Source organism: Amia ocellicauda, chromosome 9, assembly GCF_036373705.1.
Source record: "Amia ocellicauda isolate fAmiCal2 chromosome 9, fAmiCal2.hap1, whole genome shotgun sequence".
Lineage (NCBI taxonomy): Eukaryota > Metazoa > Chordata > Actinopteri > Amiiformes > Amiidae > Amia > Amia ocellicauda.
The window spans coordinates 10,550,555-10,564,769 of record NC_089858.1 but is presented as its reverse complement, the minus strand read 5'-3'; the positions used below and the strand labels follow the sequence as shown (position 1 = coordinate 10,564,769).

General features: G+C 38.3%; 1 protein-coding gene across 5 annotated transcripts in view; it reads right to left on the bottom strand.

The window, feature by feature from the left end:
* Positions 1 to 14,215, bottom strand: part of rabgap1 (RAB GTPase activating protein 1) — a 111,437-nt gene that overhangs the window by 22,238 nt on the left and 74,984 nt on the right. For all 5 annotated transcript variants that reach the window (XM_066713093.1, XM_066713094.1, XM_066713090.1 and 2 more), the window contains 2 exons: positions 8,866 to 8,940; positions 6,982 to 7,107 (listed from right to left, as the gene is read on the bottom strand). In XM_066713093.1, coding sequence (XP_066569190.1) covers positions 6,982 to 7,107; positions 8,866 to 8,940 — 201 coding nt within the window. The remainder of the gene's footprint in view (positions 1 to 6,981; positions 7,108 to 8,865; positions 8,941 to 14,215) is intronic.

Below are 14,215 nucleotides of genomic sequence, written 5' to 3'. Positions count from 1 at the left end.
TACATCAGGTGTACTGAGAGGTTCCTTTCTATAATTAAATTTAAACTTGGTATTTTATGAGTTCACTTTTGAGTTTGGTATTTATGAAACATATAAATCTAATTCCAAACTCTGCTTTAAACCAGTACAAAAAACAACATGCAATTTTGCTATTCATGTCTTGTGGCATATAGATACAAAGGTTTAGCCACTTTGTCATCCTTTGTCCTAATTACAAATGTGAAGTGAAAATAATAAAATAGTCATCCCACTGAGAGAGATGGAGCTCTCACTCCTTTTTATTCAAGAAAATTATAAACATTTGTTGTTTATTTTTCAACACACTATCACAAAACAAAAAACAGGCATTATTATTATTATTATTATTTGTATTATTATTATCACCATCACTAAGAGCTATAATGCACATATATATCTGAGCCATTTGGCAGTTTAATGCCCTAACTCCAAAGCAGAGGATCGGAGCAACTTGGTGGGGGTTGATGTATTTACTGCCCCAATCTGGGGAAGTCATAAACAGGATGTTCCCCCTGGGGCACATCAGCCTGATTATCCTGGTGATAAATCAACAAGAGTCATGCCACCATGAAAGAGTGGGAGTACATTCTGGGTAAGGAATGTACATAGTGTACATACTGTTTTCTACCTCAAGATCCATCAGTTTTCTCCTATAAGTTCCCATGACAAGCGGCCAGTGAGGAGAATCCGTTTCCACTCCCACCCGGCAGATTTCCAGCCCGAGCTTCAGCAGGATATCAGGAGAGCAGGAGATGCTCAGCACACGGAGGCGTGCGCTGTAGTGGTCATTTTACAAATGACACATGAAGCTGACCTGACCTAACATTGTGTAATGTGACGTGTCAAAGTCATCAATCTTTCATTTTCAAAGTCAACTAAGAAATAAAGTATATATAATAGACTATAACACACAGATGACATATTACCAATTTATACACTATTAAAGAGTTTTGTTACATATAATAATTATACACATTTATCCCATGTATATTCAACTTTGTGTTATTTATTGTTGGAAGCCTTGAAGCTTTGAATCCTGCCTAAAATCAGCATATGTTTAAAAGAGGAATCTGCTCATCTAGTCCCCTCAGGAGAAGGGATTGAATGTACAGTATGGACGATTTCTTCTGTCTTGATGAAGTGACACCTATTACGTACAGTTTTGATTCTCTGTCCTATTAATGGAATAATCCCATATTGCAAAGAGAACCCACTTAGAGCTCCACTGAGATGTCCTACAATGCATCAGGATCTCCTTTCTGACATTACAGACTTCTGTGCCTTCACATCAATATGCAACTTGCAATTAAATGCATCCTTATGTGTGCTAAGAATACCCTGCTGACGTCCTGCTTTCAGGCTCATTTTAATTTGTAAATTGTTATTACGAACACTCTGCTGTTCTAATATGAAGGCAACACTCATTACAATCTGAGCGTAAAGATCTCCAATTGAGCTTCTTCTGTAATAGGTCCCTCTGGCATACGCTTCTCAGACCCTGACATCTCAAAACAGTGTGCCTGCTTAATTGAATCCCAAATTAGCCAAGGCCATTTAATAAAAGTCAGGATCCCAACAGGACTTCAGGAAGAAACCCCCAAAAAGAAAATGAATAGAAAATAAAATGTTTTCAGTGTGTTTATTTACTGTATATTCAATTGAAAATCTGAATTCACCTTCTGCAAGCTCAAAGAACACAGGGAATGGTTTAAAACTGATGAACCTTGCAGTGAGCTAAATTCACTTGTTCTAATGCTTGAATATCTTTAATTCAACATTGTGGCTCATTATTGATTTATAAACCCAGTGTTTCTCTGATTCATCTGTACGAGTGGTACCAGGATGTCTGAACCACAACTTAAAAGCCTAGACAATACCAACATAATTTTAAAAATAATTTCAACACTGCATTTTAATGAACACATTTGCTAAATTAATCAAATAATGTTCTCTAAACAACTTAAATGTTATCACTACAGACTTCCTAACCTCAATCTGTATCCCCAATTACAATTTAAGCTTGAACCCCATTATACCACACTACTCATATCCAAGAATGGCCATGAGAGAAAAGACATGCAGGGATTTTTATTTACAAAAAAAGCAGTGAGCAGCAAGACACCAAAAAAAAGATGAGATTTCAAATTTAGAATTAACTAACAGCTGTTATTAATTAGCAACCTCCACTTTGTGTATGCAAATTACACACACTCAGTGGTTAATGAAATTCCTCTGCACAGTGAACCCAGGTTACATTTATTCCATATCTCTGTGAAAATTTACTACCAGGCTGATGCAATTTTTCGCCAAGAAGGAATTATACTTTTTCAATACATCAGGTAACATACTGATAACATGACTCATTAACAAGTTCTAAGATGTTCTTAAAATAGTCTTAACCCCACCCCATGATCAAAATATCTAGGTCTATATGCCACCCAATTGCTCATATAAAATAGTAAATATTGATGTATTTATTTTATGTAGCAGAATATAACCTTCATATGAATACACATAACAATGCAACTAATTAAAAGTGAAATACATGATGAAAATGTAAAGAGACTATCTAATTAGGAGCCTGCCAGTGAGGACCAGGTTTCATCAGTACAGGCAGCTTTCCATGCAGGTTTTAAATAATAATAATAAAAAAAAATGATGGAATTAAGATAGCATTAACATTTATATGAAACTAGATATACTCTGAATAGCCTTTCAGCACATGCCTGTCAATGGATCTCCCTGCTTCTGTTGCCGTTTCAATCAAATTCCAATTACACCTCCGTATATACATCCACAGTGGGGGGGTGTCCAAGTGTGATTAAGATGGAAAAATACCCGCATCATCATTCACTTCCTATAGTGTTAATTACATTACCTGATAGAGATAATACCTTTTTCCAAAAAAAAAATATGATAAAGGCTTCGATTAACGTTAACTATAAATCTAATATATATATATATATATATATATAACACACACATTTTCAGGACATATACTCACAGGAAACATCACAACATCATTGTAACACTCTTTCTTTTTCTATTTTAAGTGAGCTTCCCTTTGTGTCTGGGAGAATGGTAAAGGTCCCAGTCAGACTTCAGGGAATCGCAGGAGAGAGGTGAGGAATACTAAAAAAGGAGTCGATTCCTATCCTTGAGCCAACGCAAGCTGAGCTGGGCAGAGAGTGGCTCAGACGTTGTGGGAAAGCACCCGTGAGGGCTGAGGGCTCCAGAGTTTGCGCAAGTCAGTCATAGCTGAAGGCGGAATTATTGTTGTTGTTATTAAATAATAAAAACAAGAATAATTATGTTAAAATATCTGAATGTCCAATAAGGAATTGGGGGGGCACCCAATTACAGCTTAAAGGCAACAGTGACTGCCTGAGCTCTCCTTAGTGTAAAGTCCACTGAAGTACATATCGTCATATCTCCCTAGAGTCTGGTCTGCAATGACACCATTTATAATAATAAAATTACATTTAAAATAAATAAAATCGAACTCTAATTGATGAATATGACTAGTGTGCTTTTATGTAGCACACCCAACTCAACTGTGAGGAGGTATTTTCATGATAGAAGCATTAATAAAACATGTGCAAATCCACCATATCATCCTGAGCTTTTCTGTAATGCAGCTTAATTTAAACTGTCGCACTGTCATGGTTAGTGCCATGACCTCTGCTTCCATTTCTGTGGCATCTAAAAGGCAGATGCAGACACGCAGGTGCGCTCTCCTAACCCCTCCCTGCTGTAATGAGTCCAAATGTGCATATCTGTGCTGTAACCGTGGGATTTCTCTGCTTGATTGCAGCTCGATAAGGCTCGGCATGGCGTCTGCCTTGTTTACTTTCTATTTTTGCCCCATTATCCTCGCAGCACGAGGGGCACAGCTACAGCGGAGGAAAAAAATAAGTTGAAAGAACTGTCCCAGGGGTCCCAAAAGGACTGGAAAAATGTACAAGGACCAGCTCTTCTAGTGAGTTTGTTTCCTTTAAAGGTTAATAAATTCCACCTTCTATTGAACCAAATGTCAAGACGTGCCTCGGCTCTCATGGCTTATTGTCTGTCTCTGTGCAACATTCCCAGAGTTTTATACAGCAGCCAGGGAATAAAATGAACACCCGCCACCCGCCAAATGCGGGTAGATTTTGCCAGTGGCAAGTAAATCTGTCAATTTTACCAGCCACTTTGGCGGGTAGCCAAAAAGGAACTCAACTTGTTTTCGTTTCTCCTAGCGTATTGGTCGATATGTTTCAAAATACGAATTAATTTGTTGATGTTGTAGTGTTGGTATCTTAGTTGATTAGGATCAAAGTGTTTTCGAATTATAATTGTTGCATTGACAAAGTTCATACACACACAATAAGTGCAATTCTGCAGATCTGCGGAAATCTGCACTACAACGCGCCCCATGGCTTCCTTACAGAGATAATATGTGCAGTGCAATTAAACTACTACAAATCTACAGCTGGTATGTTAACCCACCTAAAAGCAAAACACCCTTTGTCGAAACTACCAATGACAGATAAGGAAAGAGGAGCAACAAACACATTATGTACACACACAGCCGGCTATTGCTCTTTATTCGGTATTCGCTGCAACTTGAGCGCACAGTTATGTTTCCGTTCATAGACCGGCAGTCTGAGTGTGGTGTGGAGAGGAAAAGCCAATCGTGTAGTCCAGTAGATTGTATAAATTTGCTAGCTATATAGGTCTTATACATTTTGTATTTCGCTGTTGTGACCGGAAAACATTGCCACAAGGACGTTAATGTTAAGGCATTATCGTTGCAGCTCACATTGCTAAACTGGGAATTGAATGAAAATGTATAAAAATTTAAAAACATATTGGTCGGTCAGTTACAGATGTAATGGCAAAATATTATTTTATAAACAAATAGTCACAACCCTTATAGTTCATTTGAAATTGTGATAAAATAATAAAAATAAATAAAAAGTTGTGTTAATGTTGGCAAACAATAACAATACGAGAGTTGACAGGTCTGCTGTTATTATGCCATTTCCACACGTCTTCTAATAATGCATTTTTACATAGATATTTATTTAACAAAGTTGTTGTGTTAGATAAGTATTCATCAATTATGACATATTAATTTATGGGTAAACGATGGAGACATATATGTTTTGCTGCATAGCTGAGATTCTGCTGAAGAGAAACGTGCGGTTTGTTTGCATCGCGTCTTTGCTGGCGTGCACGGTATTGACCAATGGAAAGGATGTCACTGTCTGTCATCATTACTAGAAATTATATCTTTTACCCAATCCAAAGGACCTCTCTCAGCCCTGGCGCTCTCAGCTGATAAGGCAGGTGTCAGGTTATGTGTTGGTGCGAGAGCAATGGTCAGAGTGCAGAAGAGAGAGAGAGACAGACTTTTACCATTGTAGCTTAAAAACAATTACTTTTAATGACTTTTAAAGGTCTTAGAAAAATACTTTGAAATGTAATGTAATTACTTTTAATGACACGCGGAAACCCAGAGAAGGAAGTAGCAGTAATGAGGAGTCAAGCGACAATGTGTCACCATATAACACCCCTTTTCATGTGTTAGTTTAGTGTGTTTATAAAGATCCCCATTAGCTGCCATGTTATTTCATATGTGATTGATTAATTTTAAAAACGATGCTCCTGCACAGTCTCTACTAGCAAGTGTTATAATTCAATAGAATGCGATGTTTTGATCAAAGACCTTATAACACTTGCAAGTAGAAACTGTGTGGGAGCATGTTTTTCTATCCAGATCCTTTTCCCTCATATACACCTGTCTAGTCTATACAGGTGAGCGATTAGCTTTTGTTATTGTGATTGGTTAATTACCTGAATAAATGTCATGTTTTAACATGTTCACTACACATTTATACACCCTCATGTATTTCTGGTGATGTTTGCCTTTGGCTGGTAAAAATACCAAGTGGCTGGTAAGTATTTTCCTTCTACCAGACACAGTGGCTAGTGGTCAAAAAAGTTAATTTTATCCCCTGACAGCAGCCATACAAAAAGTCCAAACCATGGCTGTCATTAAACCAAGATGCAATGGTCCTCAAGGCCGTGTTAAAGAAAACTGCTAGGAAAGATTTGCAGCAGGTATTTTGTCAAAGTTGTTCTGTCATACACTAGAGATCTAACGATGCCATTTGTGGAAAACATGCTCTCTAGGTAAGGCACGAGGCAACCAGTTTCTGAAGGCACATACCAGTGATAAAAAAAGCTCATCCAGACATGTATGCAGCCTTCTTGGATTATTAATCAGTGACACAAACAGGACATGCTCTTTCTGCCTCAACACAGATATGACTTTGTATTGTTTTTACAAATTGATTACATGAATGTGCTCAGAGGGACTACTCAAACAGAACTCCAGAGTCAATACTTTTTCACTATCATGTCAGTCGTTCTGTGTCGTTAAGCAGAGACCATTTAAAATATTACATTATATCAATAACAACCCCAGCAATAAAGCTGAAAGGAACTATGTGCACCACTTTCATTTTATTTCATTTCTGAACCCAGATTGCAGGATGTGCAGCAGCTCAGAAATGAAATTACACTAAGAGCAAGAGATCCACGTCTTAAAAAAAAAAAAGGAAATTATTATTCAGCATTCAAAAGAATAACATCCTCAAAATCTGTGACTGCATCTGAAATACTAACTTTCCCCATGAACATATATGAGGAGCAGCACACCGAAACATGGTTGTTGATAATTATTCTGCATTATTCTACACACTCTCCCTTTACAAACGAGGAGGGGGGAAAAAGGCAGAAGGTATTAAGAAAAGTGGTGGCAGAAGGAAGTCAGGCCAAGGGTAGACATGCATCGAAATGTCCTGAAAGGAGGGTGGAGTTCCCATCTTCTTAGGGAACGTGAAAGCATACACTTACTTATCTCCATCACCCATTTCAAGATTACAAAAGAACACGTGTGCTGCACTTTATTCTCACCTGCATGAGTCTCTCCAGCTGAAAGAATTTGCAGTGCAGATCTTCAAAGTTTTGTTTGAAAAGTTCCCTGAGTCCATAGTCAAACATGATCTTGACCAGAACGCTGAAGGCCTGCTCTTCGGGCATCTGGAAAATGAAGAAAATATATATTTCTATTAAAAATAAAAAAGGTTGAAGAAACCCCCCACCCCAAAAAAGTTATTTCAACACATTTTTATTATTATAAAAGAAAGAGCACCAGGAAGTGTTGCTTTTGAAGTTTGTGATAGATGTGGCTGTGCTCCTCGACACTGTTTTATAATCAAGCCCTGGTCTGTCACTAGCTTTGACTGAAGTCTCATTTAATAAATCATGGTAAACAAATACAAAAACAGGGAGGTGGGGGTTGTGATCAAACGAATGTTATGCCTAGATGTTTTAGATGTTATAGATGTGGTAGAGTTGATTGCTGTTCTGCTCTGTGAGAGAAAAACCTAAAATATCCACTGGGTGTCAGAGTTGCTCATCAGACTGGATTCCTGCACTGCGTTACTGATCACAGATTCAAGACTTAACTTACACGCAGGCACATATAAGATTTTCACAGGGAAAATTTATAAAAATCAAATGTGTGATATATTCGCACAAATAAACTAAGGTGTTAACCCTGAAGACTGCAAATTGCTGTAATTTGGAAAATCATAAAAAAATACATGAGAAATAAATTCAAGGCTTTACGGGGGGGGGGGGGCAAACCCACAAACACTGCTCCCTAAATAGCATGTCCTGTTCTTCTAAGTACATACATTGCTAACAAAGGGAGTATATAGCATAACTTAACACTTAATTCTCAGAAATTAAATACACAGTAAGTAATGTTTAATGTTGGTGATGCTGTGTACCAGAACTACTTGGAAAGGAGACATGCTGACGCTCAGAACCCGCACACGGAATACAGCTAATTCACTCTCACCGTTTCTTAATGGACTCTCTTGTGTCTTCTGTCACATGGTCACATCTTGTGATCAGTCAGTATGACAGATTGTTTCTAAAGTTTAAGAAAGGTGTTCTGTGTCTTGTTGCAGAGAAACAGGCGAGGCACTCCGACTGTTAATGCATTAACATATGTAGGAACACCCCAAAAGCATGGAAACGCAGATAAAGTGACAGTCAAGCAATCAACTACAGATAAAAATAAAAATAAAAAGCAAGCAAGAAAGAAAATGCAGCTGAACAGCTAATTTCAGACCGAGAGCACAGATGCAGAAAGAACAGACACACAGCTGTGGAGTCTTTACTGAAGCAGAAAAGCTGGGCTACCATTAATCCAGAGGAACACAGGACAGACACAGGTGGTCAAGATTTCCATGGCAGAGACAGCCAAGTTCACCAGTCAGCTGTATTTACAAAGCATGCTTTACTGTACGAAGCTTACACCACAAGCTTTCCCGTAAATTAAATGAGAAAGGTTAAGGACAATCTGAGAAGGGTGGGCAGAAACTCCATGTGGCGTTTGAGTCCAATTTTGGACCAACACCTCGATATGAACGTACATTATGAATATATCCATGTATGAGATTTGTCAATGAAATCCTGGGATGGGAGTGGTGGGTGGGGTAAGGTGGATTTTAATTGTATTTATTTTATTTGTGATTTTATTCAGGAAAAGCTCAGCTATTTTCAAAATATAATTTGTAGTATTGTTAAAGCTTATGCCTTCAATAATTCATATTTGCTGAAAAGCAGTAGTTGAATACTCATCCTGAAGGCAAATAGTTTCATATCCAGTTTTAGGACATACAATATTTCAGGTCTTAATAAAGGGAGGAACTGGTGTTGTCAAATTGTCTTATATATTTTTTATAGTTTTATATTAAGGCATTTGTACCCCCAAAAAATACTTACATGTAACAGAAGAACAGCAGCAAGAAAGGACTGGCCTTGACAATAGCCAATTTCTTCATCGTACACCGAATAGGCCTGGAAAAACAAAAATATTTCTAGGTCAGGAGAATTTAGAAAATTACAACCAGTTCAAAGTCAAACACAGTTTTATCATAGACAAACAACAGGTATGTCTGATGAATGAAAAAAAAAAAGAAAAACGTGTGATGGTATCTTAGTAAACATGATAAGATAAAAGAAAACCTTTTTTTTTTTTTTTCTTTCTCAAATGACTTATCTTGGGCTAGTTAAGCATTTGATACAGGTATGAAAGCAAATTTGTCCTTGTAAGTAATATGATGTTCAGTGCAGAAAAGATTTCCTCAGGATTTTGAGCGATGGACGTATCGGCTCAGTTTTTACAACTGAATTTCCATTTCAGCAGTGAGGTCATATATTTATCTTTTTAGTGAATGCTGTGTTACTTTATATTTTCCTTCCTAGCCCTGTAAGTGCCTTGTCATGTGTAAAACAAATAAATATAAAAACAGCTGTGCCTAGTTCAGTGTGTGAAGTTGTGTCAAACTGGGCTATTGGAATGATCTGGTGACTCACTCATTTAAAGGTCATGGGAAAAAATAATGTTTTAGCCTTAGCTTCGTATCGCAGTTTTCCAATGCAAACAGGGCTGTTTTGCTCACGCTCATTAAAATGCCCACTTGTCAACTTCAGCGCTGACTGACAGACATTTATACCCACTTCAGAACTGGACCCCCCAGCATCCAGCTTCCAGATTAAAATAGCTACAGTAGGAAAGTCCACATAAGAGAACACAACTGACAGATTATAGAAAAAAATATAAAATTAATAAATACATAAATAATAAAAAAGGGAGACTGAGTAAATAACTGCCTAATTGTGAAATTAATAATTTGCATTTGGAAGATGGGAACTGTAAAGGGCAAGGGAAGGAAAGGAAACCATAAGAAAAGAACACCCTCCCTCAGGGGATCAATATTTACAACTTTCTGACAAAATGCATGGTAAAGGTGGGGTAGATACATCAGCTTTCAAGATTAAATTGCTAAGAGCCTTCCTTGTTAAAAAGCCATTTTATTTTAGGTTTGAAAAAAGATGCCAGCAGCACCGGAGTTGAATGACAGGACAGAGGCGTACAGAAGCATACTTCACAGATGGATACAATTACAGAAACACATCAGGGTTTTAACGAGATGCTCAAACTGTGGCCTTTGTAATCAGAGATTTTCACTCACTGCGATTGCCTCCCTCCACTAATAATGCTAATGAGGTATTTAGTATTAAAATAATTATTTTTGCAGGGTTACTAAACATAGGATTTGAGCTGCATTTATTTGTGTCGGTACATGAAACTCAATCTGTATCCGGCACAGTTTTAGAAACTGCAAATGGCTAATATTATGGCTTTAATTAAATATTGGTTGAATCACTCAATATATGAAATTAAAAGTTTAATCTCATAATCTAGAATCACATGCTGTTACTGGTTGTCTGTCATTTTCAGTTTCATATGGGAAATATATTTTTATTCTCAGAGCAAGGGGAAAACATGCAAAGATAAACAAAATCCCCAGCGTGCACAATTCAGTACATCATTGTAGTTTATAATTCAATCTGGAATCCACTTGAAATTAAAATAAAACAAATTGATCTAAAGGTAATAAAAAAACATGACCAGTTATGTAATAATACATAACAGGAAGAAGACAATGCTGACATTAATTTAGAATGGATTGCGGGTGTTTTTTTGTTTTTATTTTATTTAGAAGAAAAACCTGCATAAAAACTCAGCACACTGGATTACCGTTCCTTTGAGTTAACCCTACGATATACCTTGTGACCAGTGCCCCAGGCTTTATACGTAGAGTTAATCAATAGAACTCTAGATCTAGTCTTTGAGCTCTTTAATCCTTAAGCAAATTAGTTTGGTTATGGCCAGATATGCTGTGATAAACTCTGTTTAGGCTCCACAGTGCTGCAGAAGGCACACCTGGTACCACATGAGCACAATGAAGAGAACAGAAGAAGCTCAGACACTGAACATCAGTGCGGTTTTAAATGAGGGCAGTTTATGCCATTTGACTTTTGTTTCTATGCATGTATCTTCCAACAAGATCAACTGTATATTAATGCTGTATAGTACCATTATATTTGTAGTTGCACAGCACTGTACCCATCAAAATGAATGACTTAAAAGATGCGTGGTTGGTGTGTGGGAACAATTACTACTCAGTGTGACTTGTACTTCTGAGAGAATTTTGCAAATGCATTTTGGCACAGAGGAAGAATATTACTTAAAGGGAAACAACACTGAAAAAGAAAAATCTCACTGAGTTTATTTTAGAATTCAACATATTGAAGTGTTCTTTTCTTGTTAAAGTTGTGCTGGATATTTTTCTCTCAGATGTTGTGTGTGCTATTTGTCAGTAAAATAAACCAAAAAATAATTAAAGTATTTGCCATTTTAAAAACTAGCATGATTGCAGGAGTCTCTGGACATGAATAGTGTGATGACACCTTTCTTTAGAAGAGCATTTCCTCGAGGTTGCCTTGGTGTGTTCTGGGGGCGTCGTTATTTATTTATCACTAAGCACTACCTCCCACTTCAGTTACAGTGAGGGAAATAAGTATTTGATCCCCTGCTGATTTTGTATGTTTGCCCACTGACAAATAAATTATCAGTCTATAATTTTAATGGTAGGTGTATTTTAACAGTAAGAGACAGAATAATCCAGAAAAACACATTTCAAAAAAGTTATAAATTGATTTGCATGTTAATGAGGGAAATAAGTATTTGATCCCCTATCAATCAGCAAGATTTCTGGCTCCCAGGTGTCTTTTATACAGGTAACGAGTTGAGATTAGGAGGACTCTCTTAAAGGGAGAGCTCCTAACCTCAGCTCATTACCTGTATAAAAGACACCTGTCCACAGAAGCAATCAATCAATCAGATTCCAAACTCTCCACCATGGCCAAGACCAAAGAGTTGTCCAAGGATGTCAGGGACAAGATTGTAGACCTACACAAGGCTGGAATGGGCTACAAGACCATCGCCAAGCACCTTGGTGAGAAGGTGATAACAGTTGGTGCGATTATTCGCAAATGGAAGAAACACAAAATAACTGTCAGTCTCCCTCGGTCTGGGGCTCCATGCAAGATCTCACCTCGTGGAGTTTCAAAGATCATGAGAACGTTAAGGAATCAGCCCAGAACTACACGGGAGGATCTTGTTAATGATCTCAAGGCAGCTGGGACCATAGTCACCAAGAAAACAATTGGTAACACACTATGCCATGAAGGACTGAAATCCTGCAGCGCCCGCAAGGTCTCCCTGCTCAAGAAAGCACATGTACAGGCCCGTCTGAAGTTTGCCAACATCTGAATGATTCAGAGGAGAACTGGGTGAAAGTGTTGTGGTCAGATGAGACCAAAATCGAGCTCTTTAGCATCAACTCAACTCACCGTGTTTGGAGGAGGAGGAATGACCCCAAGAACACCATCCCCACCGTCAAACATGGAGGTGGAAACATTATGCTTTGGGGGTGTTTTTCTGCTAAGGGGACAGGACAACTGCACCGCATCAAAGGGACGATGGACGGGGCCATGTACCGTCAAATCTTGGGTGAGAACCTCCTTCCCTCAGCCAGGGCATTGAAAATGGGTCGTGGCCAAGGCAACAAAGGAGTGGCTCAAGAAGAAGCACATTAAGGTCCTGGAGTGGCCTAGCCAGTCTCCAGACCTTAATCCCATATAAAATCTGTGGAGGGAGCTGAAGGTTCGAGTTGCCAAACGTCAGCCTCGAAACCTTAATGACTTGGAGAGGATCTGCAAAGAGGAGTGGGACAAAATCCCTCCTGAGATGTGTGCAAACCTGGTGGCCAACTACAAGAAACGTCTGACCTCTGTGATTGCCAACAAGGGTTTTGCCACCAAGTACTAAGTCGAAGGGGTCAAATACTTATTTTCTTCATTAACATGCAAATCAATTTATAACTTTTTTGAAATGTGTTTTTCTGGATTTTTTTGCTGTTATTTTGTCTCTCACTGTTAAAATACACCTACCATTAAAATTATAGACTGATCATTTCTTTGTCAGTGGGCAAACATACAAAATCAGCAGGGGATCAAATACTTTTTTCCCCCACTGTAGCTCACAACTGCAATTCACATGCAAGTATCGTGTTGAATTAATGCTTCTGTTTTATGGCTGTTGAGGAAGGATGGTTTATACCAGGCTCAGGTTTATAAGTCTCAAGTGTAAATTTAGCATGAAAGTAAGAGCCATAAGGTCTTTCAAGGGAAAAGCACATGTCATCTAGGTAACTAGTCATCTAGTTATACGTTTCAAAACTGCTGCGCAACGGGACATTACTAGTGTCCCAAGTCGGACTTTCCTTAACCAGGCAAGATCTCGTCTGCATGTTCCTCCTGCTGTCGTCTCGTGTACCAAGGCATGCCCAGGGCAGCTTTGGGTGAAAACTAATTTGTCTTACAAGTAACTTTAAGAACTGAAAGATTGTTATAGTGGAGCAGTTAATCAGAAATGCTGCCACCAATATTTGCTTGCATGGGAGCATGATACAGCACAACCTAGTATACACCGAGGTATTCAACATGCACAGATTATGCGTTGAGCTGAATCTTTGGAAGATTCATTTGGGAGACGTTCTAATAAAATGTGCAAAGCAGTTCTCAGAACACCGTTGAAATGACGTTCCAGCGTGGTGTGACTACAGCCTGATAACTGCGCCACCTCAGGCTACGAGCTGAGCCATGCTAAAAACTGTCAGAATCGAGCTTTGTCTCAGGCACAAACCTCTCGAGGACAGTCCAAGGTCATCCCCTATCTCAAATGAATGCTTTATTTATTTGAATGGCGGTAAAGGGGATGCCAAGAGAATCGGAATGAGATTTACCAGATGCTGCAAAATAAAATATTTTTTTTGTATATCAGTCCGAGCTCCCTGTCCCCACAACTGTAGGACAGTCAATGTGAATCCCCAGGACACGATTGCAGCAACATGAGGATCTGATTTAATCTCCCTAACAGCAGCTGATAAGGCGGCCTAGAACTCTTTTTTTGGAGTGAGAACATAAGACAAAGGAGATCCGGCTTGTTACTAAAAGCATCCTACTTTCATGAATGGCTCCGATTAAAAAAACATGCTGTGGCCCACAAAAACACAAGGAAAAATGACTTATCACGTTATCTTCATGTCACAAAAGGAGTCTGGGCGATTGTTTCGGAAAGATATATGGACCTAAAAATAACAGTGAAAAGATGTCTTGTGAGGAATGGAAATCTGAGGTTGGGACCTGAACTGAGCAGATG